The sequence below is a fragment of the Actinia tenebrosa genome, unplaced genomic scaffold (genome assembly GCF_029948245.1).
Source record: "Actinia tenebrosa isolate PJP-AT-01 unplaced genomic scaffold, QUT_ActTen_1.0 PGA_scaffold11__36_contigs__length_13525064, whole genome shotgun sequence".
Taxonomy (NCBI): Eukaryota; Metazoa; Cnidaria; class Anthozoa; order Actiniaria; family Actiniidae; genus Actinia; species Actinia tenebrosa.
The window spans coordinates 11,772,091-11,799,952 of NW_028292571.1; the positions used below are offsets into that span (position 1 = coordinate 11,772,091).

General features: G+C 35.5%; 2 protein-coding genes across 5 annotated transcripts in view; one reads left to right on the plus strand and one right to left on the minus strand.

The window, feature by feature from the left end:
- Positions 1 to 771: 771 nt before the first annotated feature.
- Positions 772 to 16,201, minus strand: LOC116303809 (methionyl-tRNA formyltransferase, mitochondrial). Of its 2 annotated transcripts, none has more exons than XM_089027626.1 (12): positions 15,971 to 16,201; positions 12,433 to 12,505; positions 10,288 to 10,394; positions 9,471 to 9,551; positions 8,680 to 8,802; positions 7,739 to 7,778; positions 6,991 to 7,053; positions 6,721 to 6,796; positions 5,670 to 5,761; positions 5,023 to 5,092; positions 3,696 to 3,778; positions 772 to 3,273 (listed from the first exon to the last, which is right to left on the minus strand). In XM_089027626.1, exons 1-12 carry the CDS (start codon positions 16,090 to 16,092, stop codon positions 3,100 to 3,102), a joined length of 1,104 nt encoding a protein of 367 aa, XP_088883752.1. In that variant the 5' UTR covers positions 16,093 to 16,201; the 3' UTR covers positions 772 to 3,099. The 2 variants fall into 2 exon arrangements, with proteins under 2 accessions (XP_088883752.1, XP_088883753.1); XM_089027627.1 differs by lacking the exon at positions 15,971 to 16,201 and adding an exon at positions 14,170 to 14,247.
- Positions 16,202 to 16,512: 311 nt separating this feature from the next.
- LOC116303818 (phosphatidylinositol 4-phosphate 5-kinase type-1 alpha) overlaps positions 16,513 to 27,862 on the plus strand; it is a 33,187-nt gene continuing 21,837 nt past the window's right edge. For 2 of the 3 annotated variants that reach the window (XM_089027299.1, XM_089027302.1), the window contains exons 1-8: positions 16,513 to 16,770; positions 17,002 to 17,063; positions 17,343 to 17,402; positions 19,519 to 19,641; positions 20,268 to 20,318; positions 23,038 to 23,117; positions 23,500 to 23,574; positions 27,559 to 27,601. In XM_089027299.1, coding sequence (XP_088883425.1) covers positions 16,746 to 16,770; positions 17,002 to 17,063; positions 17,343 to 17,402; positions 19,519 to 19,641; positions 20,268 to 20,318; positions 23,038 to 23,117; positions 23,500 to 23,574; positions 27,559 to 27,601 — 519 coding nt within the window. In that variant the 5' untranslated portion in view covers positions 16,513 to 16,745. The remainder of the gene's footprint in view (positions 16,771 to 17,001; positions 17,064 to 17,342; positions 17,403 to 19,518; positions 19,642 to 20,267; positions 20,319 to 23,037; positions 23,118 to 23,499; positions 23,575 to 27,558; positions 27,602 to 27,862) is intronic. The other variant, XM_089027300.1, reaches the window with a different exon arrangement.

A 27,862-nucleotide genomic window follows, 5' to 3' on the forward strand; every position in this document is an offset into this window, starting at 1 on the left:
CTTCAAGAAGAGTACTGATAAAGGGTATTGATTGGTGCCGGTTGTTGGAGCGTGGTACATGGATGGTACTATGATCGAGCAGGGGGAGTTGGAGCTTCATCAGGCACGCCTATCAAGACCTACATCGTCCTAGTACCCCACCCCCCTCCCCCAACCGACAAGGATCAAAGCACGACGACGAAATAATAATAGAGAGTTTTAGATTGACTTTTTTTCTCCCCGCAAACGGCAAACCTGACCACGTTTTCATCGTTTTCCTGTACTTTACTTTACCTTTTACAAACCTTCTCACCAAAGACAAATAATCTTTTGTTTTTCTACTATTTGGACTTTTTTGCGATTCTTTTTAAGCTATTTAGAATAATTTTTAAATGGTCAACTGACGTTTCACGTTTGTCGTGAACGTAAATCTAAAACTCTCTAACAATAAAAAAGAATCTTCTAGAGTGGTTTGTTGTCCCGTTACGAAATGAAAACCAATGACAGCAGAAATAAACTGATTAAGGCAAGTACAGGCGTGGGGAAAATCATAATAATACTAATTATAATTTATTAACTTGTATTAATTCGTGATTCTCTTCCTATCGTGAAGCATTGGTTAAATCAGGCCTTCCTATTTTGTTGGACCGTAGAACAGCTGCTCAAACTCATTAATATTCATGAGGTCAATGACCAATGGCGACTTTGTATTGTAGTCACGTGCACGCACCTTGATACTTGATCAAAAACGAATCAAGACACTCATCAAAACACTGAAAAATAAACGAATAGTTGAAAAGGAATTTTGGCCTCGTGCTTTAATCTGTTTCTCGGTGTTTGAATGCCCTGATAAAACACTCTCACTCGTTTTTGATCTATTTTCAATCAACCATGGACGCACTATTAACCCACTGCTTCACGACAGAACCGTACAAGTTACATCTACGATGCCATTGCGGTCAAGCGACATTTCGCATGGCGTCAGTTTATACTGAACGTTTTAAGAACTTTGTTACAGTTAAATTCCAAGATCTCTGTCTGGATTAAGTCTATTAATATCAGCATTTGCTTTATTATTGTTATAAAGTAGTATGAATTATATGTCAATTAGTTATTATAGATATATTTATTTATTTATTCATTCCTGCCTGCCTGCCTGCCTGCCTGCCTGCCTTTTTTAAACTAAAATGGTTTTGAATAAATAAGATATTTTATTAAACTCATGAATAATTCATGAGTAAAACACAACAGAAATCACGACCTTATATGTAGACCGCATGGCACTAATGAAATACATGAAGATATAGAAATATAGATAAGTTGTAGTGCTTGGGAACGAGGTTATTCCGGGCGAAAGACCCTTGGAATCGATTCCCAGCGAGGTCGGAAATTAATTTTTCCGAATTTAATTCCAAGGGTCTTTCGCCCGGAATAACCTCGTTCCCAAGCACTATAACTTATCTATATTTCTATATCTTCATAGAAATCACGACCGTGAAGAGTTCTGTAAATCAGATACAGAATCCTGTTCATTTGCATAAACTTCAAGATGGATTTTCTTGGCCAGATTCACTTTAATTTTGAAAATTTTAGCGAAACACAAAGGAACTAACCTAGACGTTTGATAAGTAATCTACAGTATTCGTGTCCGTGTTGTATCCAATATACAAACTCTCGGCTACGCCTCGCTATATACTTAGCATAGTACACGAAGCCTCGCATGAAAACCTGTAAAGAAGTTAATAGAATAGCCAAGGGATTATGATTAAAACGAAGTTACGTAAGAGGGATCAACTATAAGACAAAACATTGGTGAAAAAGATACATCACCAAATGAAAGAATTAAGTAAGCCGAATTAAGAGAAAAAGAAAAAAAGCAAGTTGACTTGAGAGGTGAAAACTAGAGCAGCGAAGGAACAAAACAGCAGAGAAGGACCAGAAACAACAGAGAAAGACCAGTTTGGACAAGGCACAAGAAGAAGAGAGAAATACAGAATAACACGAAAAAGGACAAGCAAGAAGGACAATAAAATGAACATTGTTTAGAGTGAAAGCATTTCAGTTATATTATACGCCTATTATTCGTACTATTTGAATTAATTTAATTATAAAGAAGTATTTCCTACATATAAGTTCATCTAAATAGCGACTATTTAAGTTGATGAGATCAATAAAGTTAGTTATTAACCCGAGTTAATTACCGAGAACGGAGGCAATAAGCCATATACATCCCGAGGGCCACAGGCCCGAGGGATGTATAGGCTTATTGCCGACGTTCGAGGTAATTAAATATTTTATTTTATCAAATATTGCTCATTATAAATGCGAACGGTCTATATATAGTTATTAACCGGGTTAATAACTATATATTGACCTCGCATTTATAATGATGGTTATAACTCGGGATGTATATGGCTTATTGCTTCCGCTCTCTTACATATATTGACCTCGCATTTATAATGAAGGTTATAACAAAAATAAAGCCTTGTGAATAACAAAGAAAACCGTGTCAATTGAGAAATAAGATCACTGAAACTATAGATTAAAAAGAACTAGTATTCAATCTTGAGTCAAGTTGCCGTTCCCAAGAGTCATGTCTTGTGCGTGACAAGCGAATCATATTTCGGAAGTGGGCTACTAATTACCGACAAAGCAAGAGGTTTTAAGAATATTTTTCAGTTACCAATTCACCACTTTCCATACATCAGTTCACTGGTCAAACACAAAGCATTCAGTCGAGGTTGCAAGGTTCAAATTTGAATAATCCTTTGAAAGTACCTTGGCGCCTCGCTTGAGCGCTTTGTGTTTGACCAGTGAACCAATGTATGGAAAATGGGGACTTCAAATTAAGACACCACTTCTTAGCAGCGGTTTCATTTCGAGTCCACACTAGAAGTAGTGTAGAGCGGCCAAAGACGAGAATGGGAAGCCCAATACATTAAAATAAGACAAAAACGAAAAACAGGGAAGATGGACTTGGGAAAAGAGGACACATGTTCTCAGTCTATCTTGGTCATTTATATTCTAAACACCACAGGTAGCCCGCCAAAGAAAGATTCCAGAAACCCCAAAGCAAAGAGAGAGGTCCGTAGAGGAGACAAGGTGATGGACGAGCCCTCGTCATGTTTGTATCTTGTCCTCCTTCAGCGGTGACTCTGAGATATAAGAATCCAAGATCTCGAAAATATGATTTTTTGAATGCCTCGATGTTTGAAGATATGAGTTCGAGAAATCTTTTGCTGAAATGACTGACTTGCATTCTACTTGAAGAGACGTAAAGCCTGCCCAACCATCCTAGAAGGACGATCAAAGCATATGTTCAAGTATGGTACGTGGCTTATATTTATATAGTATGCTGAGATACCTGTGGAGAAGGAGAATAAGAAGGAGAAGGAGAAGTAGGAGAAGAAGAAGAAGAAGAAGGAGAAGAAGGAGAAGAAGGAGAAGAAGAAGGAGAAAAAGAAGAAGAAGAAGAAGGAGAAGGAGAAGGAGAAGAAGAAGGAGAAAAAGAAGAAGAAGGAGAAGGAGAAGAAGAAGGAGAAGGAAACTAGGGCGAGAAGTACAAAGAAAACGAGAAAAGGAAAAAAGAAAATGAATGAAAAGAATCGAAAAGTAAAGGAAAAAGCAAATAGACAAGAAGAAAGATCAAGGTAAAGGAAGAAGAAAGATAAGGAGAAGAAGAAACCAAATGACTAACACATGATTCCGGTACTTACTTTGCATTTAATAAATAAAATATTCTTTTCTTTATCGAATCTAGGCTGTCCTGGTAAAGCATCCTCAAGTTCATCCAAATTATCTGAGAATCATATAAAAAGTCTTTATATTCAGGCCGGATTATATTATTTATTTTCATTATCACTATTGATACAACGCGACGGTTTTGGGTCAGTTATTTTGCGAATGACATTCATATAATAAATTAGAGAGTTTTAGATTGACGTTCACGGCCAACGTAAAACGTCAGTTGACCATTTAAATAGCTTAAAAAGAATCGCAAAAAAGTCCAAGTAGTAGAAAAACAAAAGAAGATTTGTCTTTGGTGAGAAGGTTTGTAAAAGGTAAAGTAAAGTACAGGAAAACGACGAAAACGTGGTCACGCTTGCCGTTTGCGGGGAGAAAAAAAGTCAATCTAAAACTCTCTATTAGAGACCTTTACATTCAGGTTTACCGCTAACCGCTAGAGCAGTTTTCGTATGATCGTGAAAAGTTCACGGCACGAACACGGTCGTGACACGGCAAGGGTTACGCCAGACCAATCACATTGCGCGCGAAAAAAAATCAGGCAATTAAGGTTTTAGAAAGCATCACGGTCACGGCACGTCACGCTTACCGCATTGAGCTTTTCACATTCATACGAAAACTGCTCTATATGGATGGAGCCCAGAAACACGCCCGCAAACACTGAGAAACAATCCTCAGCATTCTCTACTTTCACATCCCCATAATACTTTGCGTCTTTGGGGGGTAACCAGAGGGTAAAAACCCATTTATTTTGCTGAAGGCTGATCAGACAATGTTGAAAATACCTTGTTTGGTATCCAAAAATAAAATGAAGAAGTAAAAAACAGAAAAAGATAGAAGCTTGAAGACGTTTAAGCTCAATACATTTTCTGTAAGACCAAAACTCTTGATGATCTGTACACGCAAAAATAACTTGGAATAAACTGATAATCAGTATTATACAGATAAAAGCAGGTAAAGTATAAATTCAATTAAGAAACCTTTCAATTTGGGACAGTTTTTAAATTGGTTACCCCCCAAAGACGCAAGGCATTATGGGGATGTGAAAGTCGAGAATACATGAAATTCAATATGGCGGCTCTTCCAGCGACAACTTTACTACGACGCCTTGTCGCGGAAACTTGAACAGAACACGCCTGAGGGTGGAACTGCAGTTTGAGGTTTGCGGTAAACAGAAAGAACGTCATTAGAGACCTGTAGCTGGTGAACCTGACCAGCTGATTTAATGTTGCACTTTTTTTACTTTCCTGACAACCCTCCCCCCCTCAGATTAAAAGGTGTACTTTATTTTCTACGTACCTTCAAAAGTATCTGATGTCATGGTGACAAGGCGAACCTTCTTTCCCTTCCAGCTAGTGTGTACACCCACCTAAGACAACACGACAAACAATCCGTTACCTCTACTGCTTACTATCAATTTACGTGACGCGGGACCAGTGTCTCTCCTGTTTTGATTGGACTTAACAGGGGGCAATTGCAGCTAATTTACGCGACGCGGGATCAGTATCTCTCATGTTTTGATTGGGCTTTACTGGGGGCAATTACAGCTAATTCACGGGACGCGGGATGAGGTTCTGTCATGTTTTGATTGGACTTAACTGGGGGCAATTACAGCTAATTGACGTGACGCGGGACAAGTATCTCTCATGTTTTGATTGGGCTTTTAAGTGGCTTTTTGTTTGAAATTCCAAATCTAGACGCCAACTACTCTCAAAACTCCGGCAATTCAAATTTCTAATTATTTTTTACTTAAAAGATAAATATTTTTACATGTAAGCTAATTTTCAGCGATCGTGTTGGGAATTGCATTCTGTTGGGAAATGTTTCACAATCATTTATGATAAGGGGTCATTAAAACTTTTTTTTTGTCTGTAATCAAGGAATTAATTAATTAATTAATGTATTTATAAGGCGTATAAGATATTTAAACACAGGCGATTGGTTACCCTTGTACTTAGTGCCCTCCATGTTCTCCACACGTGAAGCCAAGTGTGTTCATTCCAGTTTATGAAACCAATTTCTTTTGTAGCTTTAGGAGCTGCGAATAAAAAGAGAAAATTGCTTCCACTGAATACATATTCTCAATTTAACGCGCTTAATTCCTAATCGATATGTGCCGGTTAGCCATGCCCTCATTAGATTGGCCCAGAGGTTGTTTCAGGGTTTGATTTGTGAGTTAGCCATGTCCTAACTTAGATCAGCCCAGAGATTGTTTCAGGGTTCTATCTATGAGTTAGCCATGCCCTGGCTTAGATCAGCCCAGAGGTCTTTTTAGGGTTCGATCTGTGAGTTAGCCATGCCCTGACTTAGATCAGCCCAGAGATTGTTTCAGGGTTCAATCTGTGAGTTAGCCATGCCCTGACTTAGATCAGCCAAGAGGTTGTTTCAGGGTTCAATCTGTGAGTTAGCCATGCCCTGACTTAGATCAGCCAAGAGGTTGTTTCAGGGTTCAATCTGTGAGTTAGCCATGCCCTGACTTAGATCAGCCCAGAGATTGTTTCAGGGTTTGATCTGTGAGTTAGCCATGCCCTGACTTAGATCAACCAAGAGGTTTTTTCAGGGTACAATCTGTGAGTTAGCCATGCCCTGACTTAGATCAGCCCAGAGGTTGTTTCAGGGTCCAATGTGTGAGTTAGCCATGCCCTGACTTAGATCAGCCCAGAGGTTGTTTCAGGGTTTAATCTGTGAGTTAGCCATGCCCTGACTTAGATCAGCTCAGAGGTTGTTTCAGGGTCCAATCTGTGCAGTTAGCCATGCCCTGACTTAGATCAGCCCAGAGGTTGTTTCAGGGTTTAATCTGTGAGTTAGCCATGCCCTGACTTAGATCAGCTCAGAGGTTGTTTCAGGGTCCAATCTGTAATTTAGCCGTGCCCTTGCTGAATTAGCCAACCCTAAGTTAAATCAGCCCAGTGGTTGTTTTGGGGTATCAACAAGATTTGAAGATATTTTTTCCTAAGAGGGGCGACTATGAAAGTTCTAAGTTGTTCAAAATCTTACCGTGAGATATTCCAACGTTGGATTGCAGTTTTGCGTTATTAGACATTTCATCAAAATTACTTAAAGCACGAAATAACTAAAACAAAAACGAAAAAAATGTCTGTTAATAAAAATAATAAAATAAAAATAAATACAAAAGATGGGAAACAAACTATGATATGCTCGCGAATAATGAGAATTTATGTGGTATATAGTCAACGAGGTTTGATTCCCCTTTGCCCTCTCCCCCCCCCCCCCCCCCCCCCCCTAGTAATTTAGATTTAGTCTTACCATTTTTGTGCCTTGTATGGAGAGACTAGTTGATAATTCATCAAACATGACATTATCGGGTATCTGGATGCGTAGATAGAATACAGAGAAGTTTATGAGGAATCTAATGAAAGACGAGGGATCACATGGTGTTTGGATAACTTGATGGGAAACAAGTACATTGGCAGGAGGGCACTCAGTAGCAAACATTAGTGCGGGGGGAAGGTGATAGAAAATAGTTCTTTCTTTATGATGATGCAACAAAAATCCTCCAAACTCACTCATAAATACGATGACCATGATAACCATTCTTATGGGAAGCCATTTCAATGTTAGAGCAAGTAGTACCGTGTACGTCATACGATAACCATTCTTATGGGAAGCCATTTCAATGTTAGGGCAAGTAGTACCGTGTACGTCATACGATAACCATTCTTATGGAAAGCCATTTCAATGTTAGGGCAAGTAGTACCGTGAAAGTCATACGATAACCATTCTTATGGGAAGCCATTTCAATGTTAGGGCAAGTAGTACCGTGTACATCATACGATAACCATTCTTATGGGAAGCCATTTCAATGTTAGGGCAAGTAGTACCGTGTACATCATACGATAACCATTCTTATGGGAAGCCATTTCAATGTTACGGCATGTCGTATCGTGTATGTCATACGATATCCATTCGATATGACAAACCATTTCATATAGGGAATTTTTTTATATTAAAACAATTTTTTTCGAAACGCCCGATTTTTTTGTTATTTTAGTACCTGAAATTTTTCTTGTAAAAATATTTTTCCTCTATCAAACCTATAAACAAACAAACAAACAAACCAAAGGTTTCTTGAGTTGATATCATTTCCAAGACATTGAATCGCAAAACCTTTTCTTAATTCGTTTGAGTGACCACGAAACAATGGCTCCAAGGGGAAGTTGGACTTGTTAACTTGCCCACCAACCAACATTTGTGTTTCAGTTCCCTAAAAAAAAACGAACCAAATTCGATCGCCCGTAAACACCCCAACTCCAAGTCCTAGTTCCGTCAATGCTTAGCATAATATGATTGCACATATAAGAAGCATTCAGGGGAGGGGGAGCCGGGGGATTTTGTGAATTGTAAGTAAGGCCCGGTTCAGACGTCGATCTTTAATTTTCCGTGTCGAATTTAATTGGAATTGAAGTCGACTCAAATTCATTAAAATTCTACGTCCGTTTCAAACGTCGATTTTAATGTTACCTGTCGCAATTGACAAAAACCCAAAAACCCAAAAAACCAAAACCAAAAACCGCTGAAATCTTGAGCCTTTTTTAATTTATGCATTAGATTCCAATCGACAAAAGATCGACATCTGAATCAACGCCGGTCGGTTTCGCGCGACTCGAGCAGTCGACTTTAATTCTTTGCCGACCTCAATTAAATCTGTCGATCTCAATTGATTTAAACGTCGCTCTTCTCATGCACTAAATGTAAATAATTAGATTCCAATCGACAAAAGATCGACGTTTGAATCAACGCCTTAGAAAAATGTATGACCACTTCACAACCCGACTTTTTTTAACGTGTCCCCATTAAGACAGGATTTTTTATTTTTATTTAGCTAATTATTTTTGGAGTGGCCCACCATTAAATGCCATATTTTTTTACATCCCCCCCCCCCCCCCCTCCCAACCCCTCCAACGCCCGTAAAATAATGGCCGGTTCATTACTGACCTATTCCGTGAAACTTCTACTATAGAAACCCCTGTTTGTTTGGCTCCTTCTAGGATAGCATACGTCATCGGTGCTGCTCCACGCCATTGAGGTAACAGTGATGGATGAATATTTAATGACCCACTACAAAATATAAAAAGAAAATATTTGTCAGTATAGATCAGTCTTGCGCAATCACCACCGGCAGCCATTTTGGATGTCAAGAACAATACAATCGTTCTACATTATTTTTCTTGGAGTTAAGTTATGGGATTCTATTCATTCTGCTATATAACACGGTTGAGCACTGGCATGCTATTATCAAAATTTCTATTTATATCCATATCCATGTCCATGTCCATGTCCATGATCATGTCCATGATCATGTCCATGATCATGTCCATGTCCATGTCCAACTACATCTAAATCTACATCTACATCTACATCTACATCTACATCTACATCTACATCTACATCTAGATCTACATCTACATCTACATCTACATCTACTACATCTACATCTACATCTACATCTACATCTACATCTACATCTACATCTACATCTACATGTACATCTACATCTACATCTACATGTACATGTACATGTACATGTACATGTACATGTACATCTACATCTACATCTACATCTACATCTACATCTACATCTACATCTACATCTACATCTACATCTACATCTACATCTACATCTATCTATACATACATAGATTTGAGGCTAAGCCTCAGTGAATAAGTCAGTAATCAAGGAACACAGCAGTAATTTTGAACATGAAAATGGCTATTCAAGGACTCACCGTAAACATACATCCAGTACTCTGTTGGGGATCAAATAGCCAAATGATGCTACCACACCAATATCATATGGTCCATTCAGACTAACAAGTAGAAAAAGGAAAGTTATAGCAATTTCCGTATGACTGCAAAAAGCTTGTGGCATGAACCTGGTCATGACATGACAAGGCATTAATGACAGACCAATTATAAGAATTTAATATTTAATTTCCATCCAATCAAACACCCCAAAACATGTAATGAATACCACACCAAGATCTTCACAGTCATGTGAACTTTGTTCTTAAAACTAATGACTACAGACTTGCCTGTCTTTTGTCTGTTGAAATATGTCTTTAACATTCAAAAGCGTAGTGTTTTTTTCCCATCAAACAATTGGGACATTGCTCGAAGGCACATATAAAAAAACTTTCAGTAGTGCTCATAGGTGGCATGGTTGGCGTAGTGGTAATACTGCTCGCCTCTCACTGCTGTGGTCTGAGTTTGACCCCCGGCTCAGACTGGATCATAATATGTGAGTTGAGTTTGTTTGATGTGTTGTTCTCTCCATCGCCAAGAGGGTTTTCTCCAGGGTACTCAGGTTACCTCCCTCCGTAATCAGCATAACGTGAGTTGAGTTATGTTGTATGTCGTAAATATAGAATGTATATAGTGGTAGTGCATGTCGAGTGGTCTCATGGAAGCCCACCATATATGGGGAGTGGTTTTTTGAAAGTTTTTTTAAAAAGTTTAATATTAATATATAATAATTTTTACAATTTTTATGAGGAAATTGAAGGTTATCATCATAGTGTAGCAATAATAAATTAAGGTAATCACCAGTAATTATTTGGCCAGCCATCTTTCCCTTGCCAATAGTGTATCAGCAAGTCTTGTTCCTGTGCAAACTCTCTTACTGTCATGTGATTGGTTCCTTTAAGCAGTTTCTGAGAAAAAGTAATTGGCATAATTATTGGTAAATGAAAGAAAAAAAAGATGAATGGGTGGGTGGATGGATGGGTGGATGTGTGGATGGATGGATGGAAGGAGGGAGGGAGGGAGGGAGAAAGGGATGGATGGATGGATGGATGGATTGATGGATGAATGGATGGTTGGGTTGATGGATGGATGGATGGATGTATGGATGGAAGGAGGGAGGGAGGGAGAAAGGGAGGGAGGGAGGGAGGGATGGACGGATGGACGGATGGACGGATGGATGGATGGATGGATGGATGGATGGATGGATGGGTGGGTGGATGGATGGACTGACGGACACAAAATCATTGTCAGGTTCAAAACACAGAATGAAAGGAAGACTGAAAAATGAAATAATTGATATCTGATGTATTAATTAGGAATACAAAGTTGATGAATGTAGAGCTTGTATATATATAATTAGAAAGGTTATAGATATATTATTATTATTATCATTATTATTATTATTTATATTTAATAATAATAAAAATAATAATGGAGTGCAAACAATATATCTGTGAAACGCTTATTACTGTACTGTATTAGTGTAAGTTAGTATTACTAATATTTCACGGATATATTGTTTGCACTCTATTATTATCATTATTATTATTATTATTAGATACAAATACAATTTTTCTTTTCTTAAAGTGCAAATGAACCCTTCGACAATACTTTCAGTACTGATTCTACATGAAGTAAATAGTTGAATGGTAAAATATTTCTTGATTTGAGTGATGCATTTCTAAGTTATGAAGGTTTATACTTCCAATATGCTAATGAGTGTGACGTCTATTAAGGCTTAATTGAATATACAAAATCGAACTGGTTTATAGATACAGTATTTAAAGAGCATCATTATTTTACTCATGGTTTACATAAAAGCTATTTAAAATTTTTATTTTCAAAATGGCCAGCATTTAGTATTACTAGCTACAACAAAAACACTCAAATACCTTATTACCTAACATCATCATCATTAACATATTGGAAGTATAAACCTTCATAACTTAGAGACGCATCACTCAAATCAAGAAATATTTTACCAATCAACTATTTACTTTATGCAGAACCAGTACTTAAGGTGGCTCGACCCCCTCACGCTTGACCGCTACCTTCCACTTTTGGAACGCTATTGCATAAACGTCTTTTATCCTATTGCAAATCTTTTTTGCACATAAGTCACATAAAGATTGAATTAATGTTTGATGCAGTTTTTTATGAGATCGGACGTCATAACACGTGATTAGGATGACATATTTGATTTCGTTTAGAAAATAATTTTAGCCTTGCAGAGGTTCAACATTAAAATGCTTCGTACCACATAATTATATACTAGATGCCTCCATTTGTGGGGATTTTTGAAAAAATCTATCTAGCTAATTATGAGATATTTGAGAGTATTTAAATATAGTGCATAATCTACTTCAAAACTAAACAATGGATTTCATACGGCCGAAATTAATATTTCAGAGCTATATATTCACAAAAGTCATTGCTCATTTAGTTTTACTCTGTATCTAGTTTTAAAAGGAACATTTTGAAGGTAATCAACTTATGCGATTTTGTGAAAACGTATAGTGCAGAAGACGGGTTCAGACGGGTCAAAGGGTTCATTTGCACTTTAAACTAAATTATTATTATTATTATTTAATTATTATAATTATTACTAAAAAATAATAATATTATTATTATTATTATTATTATAAAAGTCTAGGTTTCTGATTGGCTCTATTACTCAAAGTTAGAATGTTTTATTTTCATTCTACATTTTATTTGGTTCTCTTGTCTAACTGTCTAAGTGGCACCAGTTACAACAGTCGCACTGACGTAAAACCCCGATACTAATTTCTGTAATAAACAATTTATGAGCATTGCACAAGTTGTTTGTATCACTAGATACATCTATTTAACTTCCTTCCCATTTCAATCTCTGCTTCTTTATGTTTTATGTTTTTGACCTCAGTAATGATTTTGCAGTATCCAATATAGCTGATTAATATTACTCACCTTATTGATTACTCGTCTTCTTTCTGGTGGGCAGACAACCTCAACATGCTCTATTAATCTGTTGTTAGTAGACCTTAAATGAAAAAAATAAATAAATAAACATAACATGTTTTTAAACTGAATTATATGTTCAAGGTTTTCAATAGGATCAGCTCAATTTGATACATTACAACTGCAGTACAAATATATATTTACTATATATTCTCATACTAATATTGCAGTGATTAGAGTCAAGGCATTAAACCCGTGAAATAAAATATACTAGTCAACCTGTAATAGTCAAGTAGACAAAAAAGAAAACGATGGAATTCTGGTCTACTAAAGTGTATTTTTCTAATATCTATTTCACGGGTATAATGACTTCACTCTATTATCAGGGCTTCTGACAGGATGCGGGAAAAAATTTGAAATTATGCCGGATTTTGCCAGATTATGTGGAAATCGTTCGATTGTGCGGAAAAAGGCGAATTATGCGGGTCCGCACCCACGCATCCTGTCAAGCCCTGTATTATCAGGATGGTTTGCTATTTTTCTGGCCATCTATCATTATTTCGATATTAAGATATTCAAAATCTACACAGATCAGTAAAGGGTTGTAAGTTGCTACTACATACTGATTAGTGCATTCCAAGACTGAGGTGCATTGTGGATAATAATAATAATAATAATAATAACGATTTAAATATTGAAGCATATCTACAGAGTAGCTCTATATCTACAACAAAGACATATAGAGAGTTAATTGCTGTATATTTACTTTTTATTTCAAATTAATGAGACCCACAATGCCCTTTGCATGGCCTTGGAATGCACTATTCAGTATGCAGTATTCAGTATTCAGTATTCAACCTTTTTTGAAATAGCTGATATATATAATATATATATATACTTATTTTTTTCTCTATAGGCACTAAGTGCCTAATAATATTTCTATCCCTAGCTTGGAGAAATCCCATGCTATTCACCTTTTTGGCACTAGCTTGTTGGATTGTGTTATGGTCACCAAAAAGTTTAGACATTCTTCTCCGATTTCCATACAAATTCACTGACTTTAAAGAGAAAATTTAGGTAGATTTTAACAACAGCAAGAAAAGCTTCCGTCAAGCTAGAAAAATGATCATTCACTTGTATTTAGAGATATAACTAGCTAAAAACTAGTGTGAGCTGCGTCGGTGTTTCTAATGAAACAGTAATGATGAAAAGGTAAATTATACACCGTGAAAAGATGAAAAAACTTACTGACGTTTCGGACGCTAGTCCTTCGTCGGAGTAAAAGAGAAAGAAGTGGTAGAAAATAGTGTATATATGATAGAATAAGACAAAAGAAACCAATGAGAGCAAGGTAGTAATTTACCTTTTCATCATTACTGTATTTAGAGAACTAACTAAACATTAACCAAGTAAATAGTCCATTTAGAGTCAGTACATTTGTACGGAAATTCGAGAACAATGTCCGAACTTTTTGGTGACTGTAACACAATCTAAAACAATGTATACCCCGTGGTAGCTAGCGCTGAGAAGCTAAATTGTCAGTAGGTAGGGATATATTTTCCAAAATGATAGTTTTAACAGCCCGTAACCAGGGGGAACACAGGGAGCACGTGCATCCCCCCCTCATAATAGCTAAAAGTCTGCTTATCTATCTCCTTTTGCTTTAAAATTGCATGTAAATGTTTTTTGATTAAATGAAGACCACTTTCCATCTGCATATTATGGAATTTTTTAAGAATCACTCACCCATTATGAATTCTTTTTCTTTTTTTTTAGGTTCTGCTTTTTTTTTGGTTCTGCTAATTTTTTTTTCTTTTTTTTTTTTTTTCGGTCCTGCAAATCATTGCCTGTGCACCTCCCCTGCAAGGTCCCTGGTTACGCCCCTGTTTAATTAAAAATATACCAAATGATAATAGTCAAATGACATGCAGAAGTGAGCTCCCTAAGACTACATTTTAATTCTGTTCACTATAATATTGAATTTTTTAATAAATGTATTCAAAAATAAATTCAAATCCAAACTCTATATATGTATGGTGCATTTGAGATGTATGGAACGTCAGTTTTTTCATCTTTTCACGGCGTATAATTTACCTTTTTATTACACATTTAAGCTCGATATCCGTAAAATAAAGCCGTGAATAAAAACCATATCAGTGAAGTGATACGATATCACTTCACGGTAAACTGTAACTGTAACTTGACTACGATAGTAGTCAAGAGTGACGAGATAAATCTCTATTTAGTGTTTATTTCTATCAAATTCAAGATGAATTTTGTGCTTCTTACATTTTTAATTAAGCTATAATATCTTGAATGATATTGAATTGGAAACGTATAATTCTTTAACATTTTGAAATGGTGTAAGTCGGTTAAGGATATTTAAGACAATAAAACATTTTGTGTGTGTTATATATCGAGCCTAAATGTGTAATAAACAAATTATTACATGTTAAGAACTTGATATCGTTTTTGTTCACTCGTTTTTCCGTATTATATTGCTCACTCGCTCGAGGACTTGCTCGTTCGCGATATGATACGGAAAAACGAGTGAATAAAAACGATATCAAGTTCTTAACTTGTGATAATCTCTATTTATCATTACTGTATGATAAAAAATGATTAACTGTCAAAAGAGAGCAAAATTTGCCAATCAGTGATCAGCTTAAATAGTTTCAACATGACCTGACCTTCTGATAAACACAGAGTTATATATGTTTGCATTGCCCGTTATTAAATTTGAATAGTATTTTTGATTTAATATTGAAGAAATAGAAAACGCACGCACCTGTGCAGTGATAAAGCACGCGGGGGTTGGCAGAACATGAGATAAGTGTTAGGAGAAGCATGACGCGTAGCGGAGTGCTTCTGGACACTTCTCAAGTGTTCTGCCAATCCCCAAGTGCCTTATAAAGGCACACAGCACAGCAAGCAAGTTTTTTATTTCTTTTATGAAATACAAATTACAATAACCCTTATTTTAGATAGGAATGACGCAAGGGAAAGTGCGCCTGCAAGCAATGTGCTCTAATAAAGCACGCGCTCCAAGCCAATCAGAACACGACATTCATAACAGTTATTTTATAATGATTAAGAGAAGATTGAAAAGACCAAAAATCCAACAATGAACCGAAATTATTATTGCAGTGTTGATGTATATTAATTCAGTGTGTTAATTATTATTATTATTGTTATTATTATTATCATTATTATTGTTATTATTATTATCATTATTATTGTTATTGTTATTATTATCATTATTATTATTATTATAATTATAATTCAATCATTATTATTGTTGCTATCATTATTATCATTATTATTATTGTTATTATTATTATCATTATTATTATCTAGTTATTATAGATCTGCAGTTATGACTGTATTTTTAACCAAATTAACGTAAATTGCTTCACGAATATCTAGAAAACGTAATGCGAAATTTCTCTAAAATCAGATTTACGATTAAACTTATTTCAAAAATATTCAAAAATAAATTTAATTACACGGTCTACAGAAAGTAAAAACGCTGTCTCACGTGACTCACCCTGCATTTTGAAGCAGCATTTTCAAAGGAGGAATGGCAAAAAAATCAGTTCCGAAGAAAAGTATCCTGTAAGGAGGTTTTCCTGGTTTTAAAAGTGAAAAACAAGAACGTGTGACCTTCATTTTCCACCCAAGAGTCAACTCAAAAAGTTTGAAATGGAGAGAACACAACGAGAACACTATAAAAATAACACTGTTGCCTCGATCGGTCGAATGTTTGTCTTCGGGATGCAGTCGTGAGCTCTCCAGGGTCTTCGGTCGTACTCGTTAGTATTCGTTTAGTATTCGGAGACTTCGGTAAATTTTCGGTTGTTTTGGCTGATTTTCGGATTAATAACATTTGGAACTTTTTGAATCTGAGACGACTTACCTTGACAACATCTTATATTAAAAAAAAGTTTTAATATTTAAAAATACGAATTGTAGGACGTTAACGATTGACTGCTGATTGACTGTCGACTGCTAAATATTACCTTGACGGGAGATTATTGACTTCTACGTATCGTCACCGAAAGATTATCGATCGTGACGATGGCTCGTGCCAGTACCAAAATTCTGTTCGGGGCGGGAGCCTTCACGTTTACTAGGGTCTTGTTGGATTTTGGCGAATATTGCAAACATAATGTGAATTCAACTCGTTTGTGCGCCATTTCTTTCTCAAAAACGCCAAAAATACACCACCCAAGGCTTCAACTAGGACCTGGAAAAGTATTTCTTTTATCTATGATGTTAATACGTAGTTTTGAAGGCGATGAAGTGAGTTTGTAGCCTTCGATATGGCAGAAACTAACCTTGAACCAGGTATGAAAAAATAGCATGAAATGATTTTTTGAACCTCTTTCACCCTTATTAAAACTCTCATAAAATCCTTAAGGCTTGCATTATACTCCTTTACCCTGAAGATTAATACTTCAGGTTAGAAAAGGTTCATTATTTGTTATAAAAGCTTTTAAATCTTGTTATAAAGCAAAGTGCAAGAAAACTATAGCTTGTACTCGAAGTGTCTTCAACGTCTTTCATTTTCTTTCACAGAAAGAGGAACTACTTCGTATAAAGTCTCCGACAAAACAAAAACTAAACCTGCTCCAATAGATGTAAGTATTCTACATTTTTTAAAACAAATTCACTTATAGATTTCTAAAATACAGTTGCTCCTTCTATGCGACAGCAAGTGACCAACACATAGCTTGCTAGTCCAAAATATACTCCAAAATTGTACATGAGAAAATCAATTTATCACAGGATGTTAAATATTTTTTATGATTTAATGAATATTTTCAAGCAACACCGTTATCTTGGTTAAAGAATACCCACATCAAAAAATTTAAAACTTGAAAATGCGTAAAGATATTCTCGGTTCAAATTTATTTCAGTCGCCATACAGATTTTATTGTTATATCGAAAGTAACGAAAAACGAATTTATTTCCATAAGGTTAGTATTTTAAAAAATCGTTTTGTTTTTTTTTGTTTGTTTGGTACGGTTCTGTGATGCCATCCATGTATTCTGTCTCAGAGACCTTACAGCGCGACAAACAAAAGTATTTAAAAATGAGTATGAGCATGTTTTCATAAAGTTACTTACTGCTATTTTCATTATACTGTAATGATGGTGCATACTGTAATGATGGTGCACACTGTAATTTGGTTTTTCTCTGCCACAAGTCAAAAAATATGAAAGGTACCGACTGATTCGTTTTGATTGACGGCAGCAAAAAACCTCCAAATCGAAACTAGCCAGTAGTAGTTCACATGTTTTTGAAAATAGTAGTAATTATTAAGCCATATTGTCCTCCCATTTCCATCCTTACTAGAATATCAATGGTTGCCAAGAATGACAGGGCATGCATGAAAAAATCATTTTAAAAATATAATTGCATTATCTTACTGGTGTTGAAGCATTGATGCTTGACAATCAGCCAATCAGAATGCAGAACAGTTGTTGTATAGTCATTATTATAACCTCTCATTGCAAATCCCAATGCATATAGCAACTAAAAGTTCTTCTCAAATGGCATGTGCAGATCGAATCACACACTTTGCCATTGTAACAAAATAGGGGTTTGGTGGACCCCTATCCTGTTTGCATGATGTTCTTTAAAGAATATATTTTCAAGGACACATGCCTATAGAGCTGTTAAACGTTAGCTGTTAGTCAGCAATGGTATGAGTAAATATTACCAGTATGCCCAAAATGATCAGGTCAATTTTGATCAAGGCAAATGCTAGCAGAGTTTTTTTCCTTTATTATTAATTGAGGGGGAGGTGGGATAGACTCTGCCAATAATAAATTATATATAGGAATAAATTATATTTTTCATGCACGTTTGGGTTAACTTACTGTAGCAATGCTGTCAACATCCTCCACACTATTTTTACAGCCATTGCATCAAATTATATTTGGTCATTCCCATTATATATTAGTTATCCTCTGTTAAAAAAAAATGGTTCTAAAATATAATATGTATATATAATATCACCGAATACAATGCAAATATTTCATCCTTCAAAAATTCTATTTTTGGTGTGAAATATGATCGACCGGGTAAGCGTAGTCTTGAGTAAGACTTTTGTTAAGGGTGACTGACGTTTCGACAACCAGAGTGGAAGTCATCTTCAAAGTCCATTGAGAAAACAAGGACAATCACATTTCATAACAAACTTTAACACCGGGCTTCAAACCATTTACTCTTAATATTTATATAGGGGGAGACTTTGACACTGTGATATTAGGGACCTTAAGCTGCAGGACGGCAACGACGACGACGACGGCAACTATACAATAGCACTAATTGCGCTATTCAATAGGTACTCGTTGGAATGTACGAAATACTGTGCATCATTGCTGCCTTATGCTGAAAGTAAGACGTGAAATGTCCTATTTTTACGTACTAAAGAGAACGCCTAAGCCAAGAGCTTATCTTTGCTGATTTTTGTTATAAGTAAAGCGCTCCCAAAAGACGTCATTTCACTCCAAAACAGGGATGCTTATTGAGTAAAATACTAGGTAAACACGAAATAATAATACAATTGAAGGTTGAAGCGCCTGAATTTCGCCGACGTTGTCGCCCACGTTGCCGTCCTGCAGCTTAAGGTCCCTATTAATGTACCAAAACCTGCCAAACGTTTCAACAAAAGCTTCAATGGATTGTCCAATAGATTTCTAGTTGGCAATTTGAATAACCAATGATCCCTGTGCTTAGCTGGTAAAATAAGCCTGTTTTCTTGATGAAATAAAAACTCTTGACAGTGCTTGCACTTGTTTGCATCTACAGTAAAAACAACTTGACTTAATACTGGCATAAGGAAAAATGTATCCTCATACTTTTGCATAATACTCCATTTTACCGTTTAGGTCATTGACCATAAATAATAGTTGCAAGTCAAGGTAGGAGTTGCTGCCCATGATTAAAAGTATAGTTTTGCTATGCGACAAAACTCCAGCTTAGGCTTGAAACTTTTATTCATAGTAACTGAAGGGTACTGTACAATGGAGTATTCTAGTTGTGCTCTAAGACTAATGCTGTCCTTTTGTTCTGAAAATTGTCTAGATATCTGCAACCCAAGCCATGGCAGGGAATTACGAAAAGACAGACACAATAAAGGTGACCACCCCAAGATCTAAACTGGGACATAGAAGAGTTGATGAGAAGGGAGAGACCACTTATAAAAAGGTATGTATTAATGTGTGTGTGTATTAACCGTGTGTATTAACCGCCATCCAGTTCGCTCAGTTGGTAAGAGCGTCGTCTGTTGTGCAGAAGGTCGTGGTTCTAGCCTCAGCCTGACCAACGCTCAGGGTCATAAAATAACTGAGAAGATGGTGCTGCCTTTGTAATTACACCTGTAAATGGTAATATAACCCTGTATAAGGCAAACGTAAAAGACCCACTGAAGACGTTGGTGATGACCATCTTCGGTGTCCGTGCTAAAACTCTACAGGGCCTACACTAATTGGCAAAAAGCTGTTGTGGTGTCATAAATAAACAAAACTTCACCTATCGTTTTTAAAATAATGGAGTAGGTATATAATTTTATACATTATATTTATATAATAAGTACAGAGTCACTAAATGTCTGGATTGAGTTTGAATGTCTGGAAAAACCTTTTTAGAAATCTTAATTGAACTCCTGCTACTGGCACTACAGTGAGTTACAATAAATGACTTTTTAAGCCGCCAGAGTCCAATTTATTTTAATAGGGCATGTTAATTATTCATGAACATAAAATAAGGTCTGGTAGTGGTTGCATTTTACATGTTATCACATATTACATAATAACATGCCTTCGTTCTTCCAGACTCCTTCATCAGCATTGATGTCTGCTATACAGCTAGGCATTGGATTTACAGTAAGTTATTTATGATAATTATATTAATTATCAGTGGTGAATACTAGTATTCAATATTCAGCTATGCAGTGTAGATTATAATACATTTGTCATCCAATCATGAAATAGTAGAATTTCCCTTATTTAAAAAAATATTGTCCGTACCCCCTCTCCCCCAGGACAATGTTGGTCCCAGTAGGTAAAGCAGCCCTGTATCCCTAGAAACAACATTGTCTAGGGGGGGAGGGGGTCGTTTTAAGGGGAATTTCTCATGCTTTTCATGAAAATAACATCAAAACCAAATATTTCTCAACATTTTTGACCAAGATTGTAGATCAGAAGCAAATATATTATTTTGCGCTATAATAATAATAATAATAATAACAACTTTATTTAATGAGGCCGGGTGGCACTAAATAGTGTACTATACTAATAAACTTGTGACCACTGCGCTCACATGTCTATGCCGACTAAATTTTCATTTTCAACTCATGATTAATCTGTCTCAACTCTAGTCTCAAACATCGTCTACCATACTCTGGGTTTCAGGGGGATTTTTTTTTTCACAGATCAAAGTAATTAATGTCTGAGGATTTTTCGATAATTATGACCCTCATTAAGTTGCAAAAAATCCCTCTAGAACATAACCCAGCTTAATGTATAATTGGTTTACCATATTTAATAAAAACCCTGGGGAAATGGACTTTCTTAGCTTGCAAGGGCTTACAGTGCGACTACTCCAACCAAAGCCACCTCGACAAATTTTCCCCAAATTATCCAATAGTGTTTGAGTATTTAGACAATAGATTAGCAGCAAATTTTGAATTTAAATATTCTTCCGTTGTAGTGATTTGTGTCACCAAAGGTATAGAAATATAGTAATGTACGACTTCAAATATGACAGGAAAGCAAATTAGAGACCGTATAAAGTACAGTCTTTATAATTACAGTTTGTTTCTTCCAGACAAAGATATTATCAGGCTGACACTGTTAGATCTTATCACTATGTTGCTACGAGACAGCACGTTTACATTCAACAACAAAGTTGTCGGCAGTCTTCTAAGCCGTGTTAGCAATGTATGTAAGATGTCATGCGCGAAGATCGTTGCGAGTTAATATTAAACTATTTACCATATATGGTAAATAGTTTAATATTAAAGCCGATCAAATTTCGTAGAAGAGATGTAAACTTGGTTGAATCGAGAAGGAGATCGGGCGCAGCGAGTTCGCATAAACTAGAAGACCTACATTTACTAGAGGGGTCGGAGATTGAAGTTGAAAAATTGTTCTGTGGGCTAACATGGATATTTTTTTTCCATGTTTCTTAGAACTCCCAGTATCGAGGCGGGATTTTATGGGTAAGCCCGTGTAGTGCCAAAATATGCAATGTTTTTCAACTTTTAATGCCGTGTTTTGCTTCTAGCGAAAGCTTATCTTAGAAAACAAGACCTTTAACCCACAGAAAAGGTCTTTTTGAAAAGATCTGAACAGATTGTATGAATAGATGTGTCATCAATTTCTCAAACTTGTTGCGCCCGGTATACTGTATATGCTTGACGTGATATTATCGCTCATTCACAATCATCTTATGTACTAGTACATGTTTATATGTAAATAAAATTCAAGTTAATGATATGATACACTTAAGAAATAGAAAAATAATCTTATGATGTATAAACTGATTTGTTAGTAGAAGTTAAATTATTTATTTATTTTTTTAAATGTTATATACATATAATTATTCGCTCTCATAATCGAGAGTTTCGTCGCTGTCACTGTTGCCAATGAGGTCTTCGCTTTCCCAGACAATATTTATAGACCTTGTCATTCCTTTATTTTCTGGATCATTCAGACACAAATACCATGCATTTGATATCATCCACGAATAAAGTAAATAATTTCCTCATGATCAGCGATCCCTTCTTGTTTGGAAGAAGTCGAAATTCGAAACCACGCTTCTCGTAATATGATATCTAGTTTTACGCAAGAATAGCGTCAGCCATACTTTTAGTCAGCGGATTAAAATTCCTATTTGAAACAGCCGTGATTTGTCCGATTCGTAGCAATCCTTTTTTTCATATTCCTACTTTTGATTGGCTAATTTGTGGAAAATTTGTCAAGGTGACTTTGGTTGGAGTAGTCGCACTGTAATGTTTTCCCATTTCAGACCATGTGTCATTCCTTAGAAAATTCTTCATTTGAGTTGTATCCATATTCTCAAGGGCGGATCCAGCCAAAACTTTAGGGGGGCCTTATTGAGTTTAGGGGGGCTAATTGAGTTTCTTCTGTCAACAACAGAAAATAATAAAAAAAGCGTCTAATTCTTCAGTTTTGTTTTTTCTGCTGAAGGGGGGCTTCAGCCCCCCTTTGCCCCCCCTCCCCCTTGGATCTGCTCTTGATTCTTGTGTCTTCTTGTGCTCTTTTTTACCCAGTTTCTATCAAACACTCTAGTTCATCACTGGGTAATAGACTGTGCATCCAATCTTGATGGACCACGAAACTAAAAAACGCAAAATTCAGTAAAATTGAGAAGCCAGTGTCATAATTAAAGAGGAGAATAATCCATTTGATGAATTCTTATTGGAAAAAAATCATAGCAATACATGATAATTCTCATCATGAAGCTAGTGTTCTGGTATCGTAGCAAGTCAAGTTCCTTAAATTTGGATGCGCATGCAACCTTGAGAAAACAGTCTATTTAAAATAATCTAATTTATTATATGCCACATCTGTTTTGAAGGTTGGAAGACTGTCGGCTAAACAAGAACGTGATGTACTCATGCAAGACTTTGCTGAAATTGAAACTGTATGGTTTCCAAGGTACAGACATGACATACTATACATGTACACACTGTAAAGTATCCCTTTTCTGCACATACAGTATACTACACCAACACAACTCTATTGTCAGTCAGCAACAGTCAGCAATATCATTATTGAATACCTTAACTATTATTAAGTATTTCCAGAAATTATCCATACCCACCCCACAGAGGAATTTGGAATTTCTGAAGGGTGGGGGGGGGGGGGGGGTGGGTTAGAGAAAGAACAAAAATTACAGAGTTTGTATGGAAGAACATTGGAGTTTTGCGGGTAAGGGTGGGCTCTTAAAACAATTCCTTCATGGCAGGGTATAGATAATTTTGGGAACATAACTAAATCAATAATAAATTTATCTTGATAACTTGTTATGATTTAACAGCGAGGGAACAAAAGGAACACCTTCACATAAATTTAGCGACTTTAAATTCAAATCATTTGCTCCTGTTGCTTTTAGGTAAGAAGATGTTTTAAATACGTATGATTTGTATAAATTAAATATTATGTAGTACATGATTATATTTTATTCATTTATTTTTAACAGAATCCAGGGCACAAAATTAATGCTCACAAACTCACAAAATGCGGGTGAAATTTTGTATTTAGCAAGTGACAAAAAATTTAACTAGCTAAGTTTTGTGAGTATGACCACAGTCCAGAAATTGAAGGACTGAAAAATTTAGGGCCCATATCAATTAATGTTTGTAATTATACAGCTTCTCATTAATCCCATATAGGTAACTGTCCAATTATTTTCTTAATTGGACAGGTCTTGTTGATATGGGATTAATTAGGCAGCTATATAATTAATAGGTAATGGGATTTCATGCTCCCCAATCAAGAAATAATTAGGCTCGAAAAATTCCTCTGACTGCCTAATTGGACTCGGCCAATGGCCTCATCCAATTTTGGAAGTCCTCGGAATTTTCTTCGTCCAATTATTTCTTTAATCCGACTGCATGGAGTCCTTTTACATATACTTATTCACTGTGTCCGATCGCTAGTGACTTTGAAATTTTTGCAAATGAGAATAAAACTTACTAGGAAGGTTTTGCTGGTGGGTTTAAAAGTTAATTTCGTGCCCTGCAATCTTCATCATTCGCCATCAATGGTCATCATTGTCATTGCCATCTTTATCATCATTGTTGTCTTCATCATTGTTCAATCAAACATCTCCTTGTTTGTTATTGTACAGTATGTATAGCACAAATGAAAATACCCCAATTGAGATTTGTGCTATACAAATTCAATAAATTATTATTACTATAAATTATTATTATAAATTATGTTAGGTTCTTCCTCTACTGTACCATCAGAGTAACAGGGCCAAAATACCAGCTCTCAGTAGCCAGTCATGATGACGTCATACACTCAACATCGAACATCGCTCCATACATTTCTTTGTAGTTTATGATCAAAATATCAGTAGTAAAGGGAGAAAGAAATACCCAAACACCCCAAAATATAAATTATAGTCACAAGTAATGTGAAATGGTAGCCGGTCTTTTCAAACCAAAGTCTTTTCGATCCAGGTCTTTTCGAACCACCTATATACACTTTCGATCCACCTATATAACTAAAGCATATAACACGTCCTATATGCGTCCTTATTAACGTAGATTTTTAGATAAAGATACATAGTTATATATTTAATATATATTTCAATTTTCCTTATTAGTCAGTTTTTCATCTTATAATTCCTTCTTCTTTGTAAGTATTATATATTGACTTATTCATATTTAAATAATGGACAAATCCTATTCGTTTTTTACAATCCTATATGCTGTGTACATAGTTAATTTAAAAGAGTGTAGTTTAAAAAGTTAAAAAAATCGAAACTATGCGCGTTGTACTATGAATTTGGCTGGGCCTGATGACACATCGGTGTCACGGACTTTTTCAAACAAACGCCTTTAACCTGTCTTGAATATATAGTAGAAAATAGTTTTAAATTCTTGTTTATGGTATCTAATGACTGTGTATAAACATGAAGTGGAAATATCAGTGGCTAAGTTTAGCGTATGAAATGCTAACTGTTTTTGTAATCGATCAAATCGTTTTGGATTGAAATAATGAATTCAAAACGCCATTCAGTTCTGATTGATTAAGCTTATTTACGTGTTTCACATACTTGAATATTAAAGTTTTTTCCTAAAGTTAATCAACATCTAAATCAAAATGGAAACTGTTGACTTCTGAAACTATTTATTGATTAGTAAAAACTTATACAAACGGTTCAGTTGAAAGAAACTCCACTTGATTAACAGAACATCAGATTAGTTCAATTTTAATTAAATTGTAAAGATATGGGGATAGAAATAAAAAATCTCATGCACTGATAAGTCCATTTGACAGTATTTCAATTTTACGACCAATTTTTTATTTTCTTAGACGGTGTTTTTGGAATAAACACTGAAATATGAAAATATATATTACAATAAAAACTACAAAACACTAATTTGTACATTTGTGTCTTTTTTCTTTTTGTGATGATTATATCCTTGTGTTAAGGTGAGCCGTTCCTTAATCTTTGAAAGAGTAATTGAATGGAGGCGAAAATATGTAAATGAAATAAAGTTCCATATTGACCAGATGGAAAAAAACAGGTCCACAGAGAATATCAGTGTCAGTATCTAAAGTGAACAAATTATATTCATCATTATAGCAAGATTTATTAAAGATGTTCAAATCTGATTGTTTTTGTGTATATTTTGATATTAATGGCCAATGTGGAACAAATTCCACAGACCAGAGGCATAAGTGCAAAAGTGCAAATATAACTTTCAACTTGTTTTCTTAGCATCCTTCGCAACCGAACAACAAACATTTGTCACAACGTTTTAACTCATTTGCCTTGTGTTTCCCTTAATGTATTTGCCATGAGTTTAGCATAAACGTTACGGGAGAAAATAACTGTTTTTTTGCTCAAGATTTGGGCAAACAAGCAAAATATTTCAATCAAATACACAAATCGGATAGAGTGACTCTAGTTTGCCGGTTTCATTAACGAGTTTCACATGTGTACACTCTAGACTTGTTGTCACACATATTTTTGTTCGCGTCTTAAATTTTTAACTCCTTCGCGATGTTTCCCCTACTTTATTTGCCGTGAGTTTAATATAAAATATATAAAATGTGTTGTGTTATGTATCGCTCCTTTAATTCGTGAATTATCTGTTTTTTTCTTTATTCTTTTGTGATGTTTCTCTGTTTTTATTCGTTTGACAGGTATTTTAAAGCTTCTTGGATAATAAGAAAAAGTTTTTGTAGAGAGATTTGGGCAAACAAGCAAATATTTCTAACATAAATCGGATAGTTTACCGGTTTCATTGACAAGTTTCACATGTAACACGTCACACAACATCTATTCGTTCGCGTCTTTTACAGACTTTTTTAACTCATTCGCGATGTTCGCTCCCCTACTTTATTTGTTTGAAAGGTATTTTAAAGCATCTTGAATATAAAAACGTTTTTGAAGAAGATTCCAAAAATCAATAAATAACTCGTTACCTAATAGAAGATTTACCGGTTTCATTGACAAGTCAGTAACAACACACGCTAATTGTCATACACGCTTGTCACACAACAGTAATCATTCGCTTCTAAATTTTTGGACTTCTTCATAATATTCCTTCACTTTATTCAAAAGGACATTCACGTAAATGAAGGAGAAAACATCTTTTCTTGGCTAAAGACTTTACATTGGAAGTGACTATGGGGGCTAACTTATTGACTTCGTAAGCGATACTAACACATATCACACACGATCACACACAATACTTGGTTCACTCAGTTGGATTAATTCACTTCTTCTGTGATATTTCTGTAATATTTCTGTAATATTTCTGAAAGAAAACACTAAACATCTATAAAATATCTCACAACTATATTGGATCGAATGTGTATGTATGTGGATCGAAAGTGTATATAGGTGGTTCGAAAAGACCTGGACCTGGTTCGAAAAGACCTGGACCTGGTTCGAAAAGACCTGGATCAAAAAGACTTTGGTTCAAAAAGACCGGTAACCTGTAAAATAAGCACATTAAGGCACCCTTTGGGCTTCATAGGAATAAAATAAATTAAGGATTTATATACAAAGAAATATATGTAGCAATGTTTGATGTTGAGTGTATGACGTCACAGACTCCAAAAAATGATCGTAAAAATATCATACTTTCGTCCTGAATATCGAGAAAACACTTCATACAGTGATTATTGGACCTTTAAAGAGTATTTTTAGGAAGTTTCAGCTGAATCCAAGTTTGAGCGATTTTCTTAGTAGTAGCACTTTAATGTTACTTGTCAAAATGACCAGGAAGGCAAAGATTTGAGCAGACAAGTTCCAATTCTGGCCGGACATTTTCCCATGATAACCAGCCGTTCTTTTTACAGTAGCTGTGGAGTGGTAAACTCATTACAGTTTTTTCTCTATCTTTTTTAGATTCTTTAGAGATCTTTTTAGCATGAAACCTGATGATTTTATGGTAAGACAATTAAACCACTTCAAACGATGATTGATTATAACAATGACTATATGTATCATATGTGTACTGTATGCAAACACAGTTGCTTCTTTCCTGAGCATCTAGGCTTGTTCTTCAGGTTTTTCAAGAGAAAAACCCCTCAAAGCAAAGAAAGGAAGAAGCAACGAGCAACTTACTAACCTACTTACTAATCTACTTACCTAAACAAATGCAAAATTTAAGGACCAAAGGACTATACGATAATATTGCACTTTCTACAGT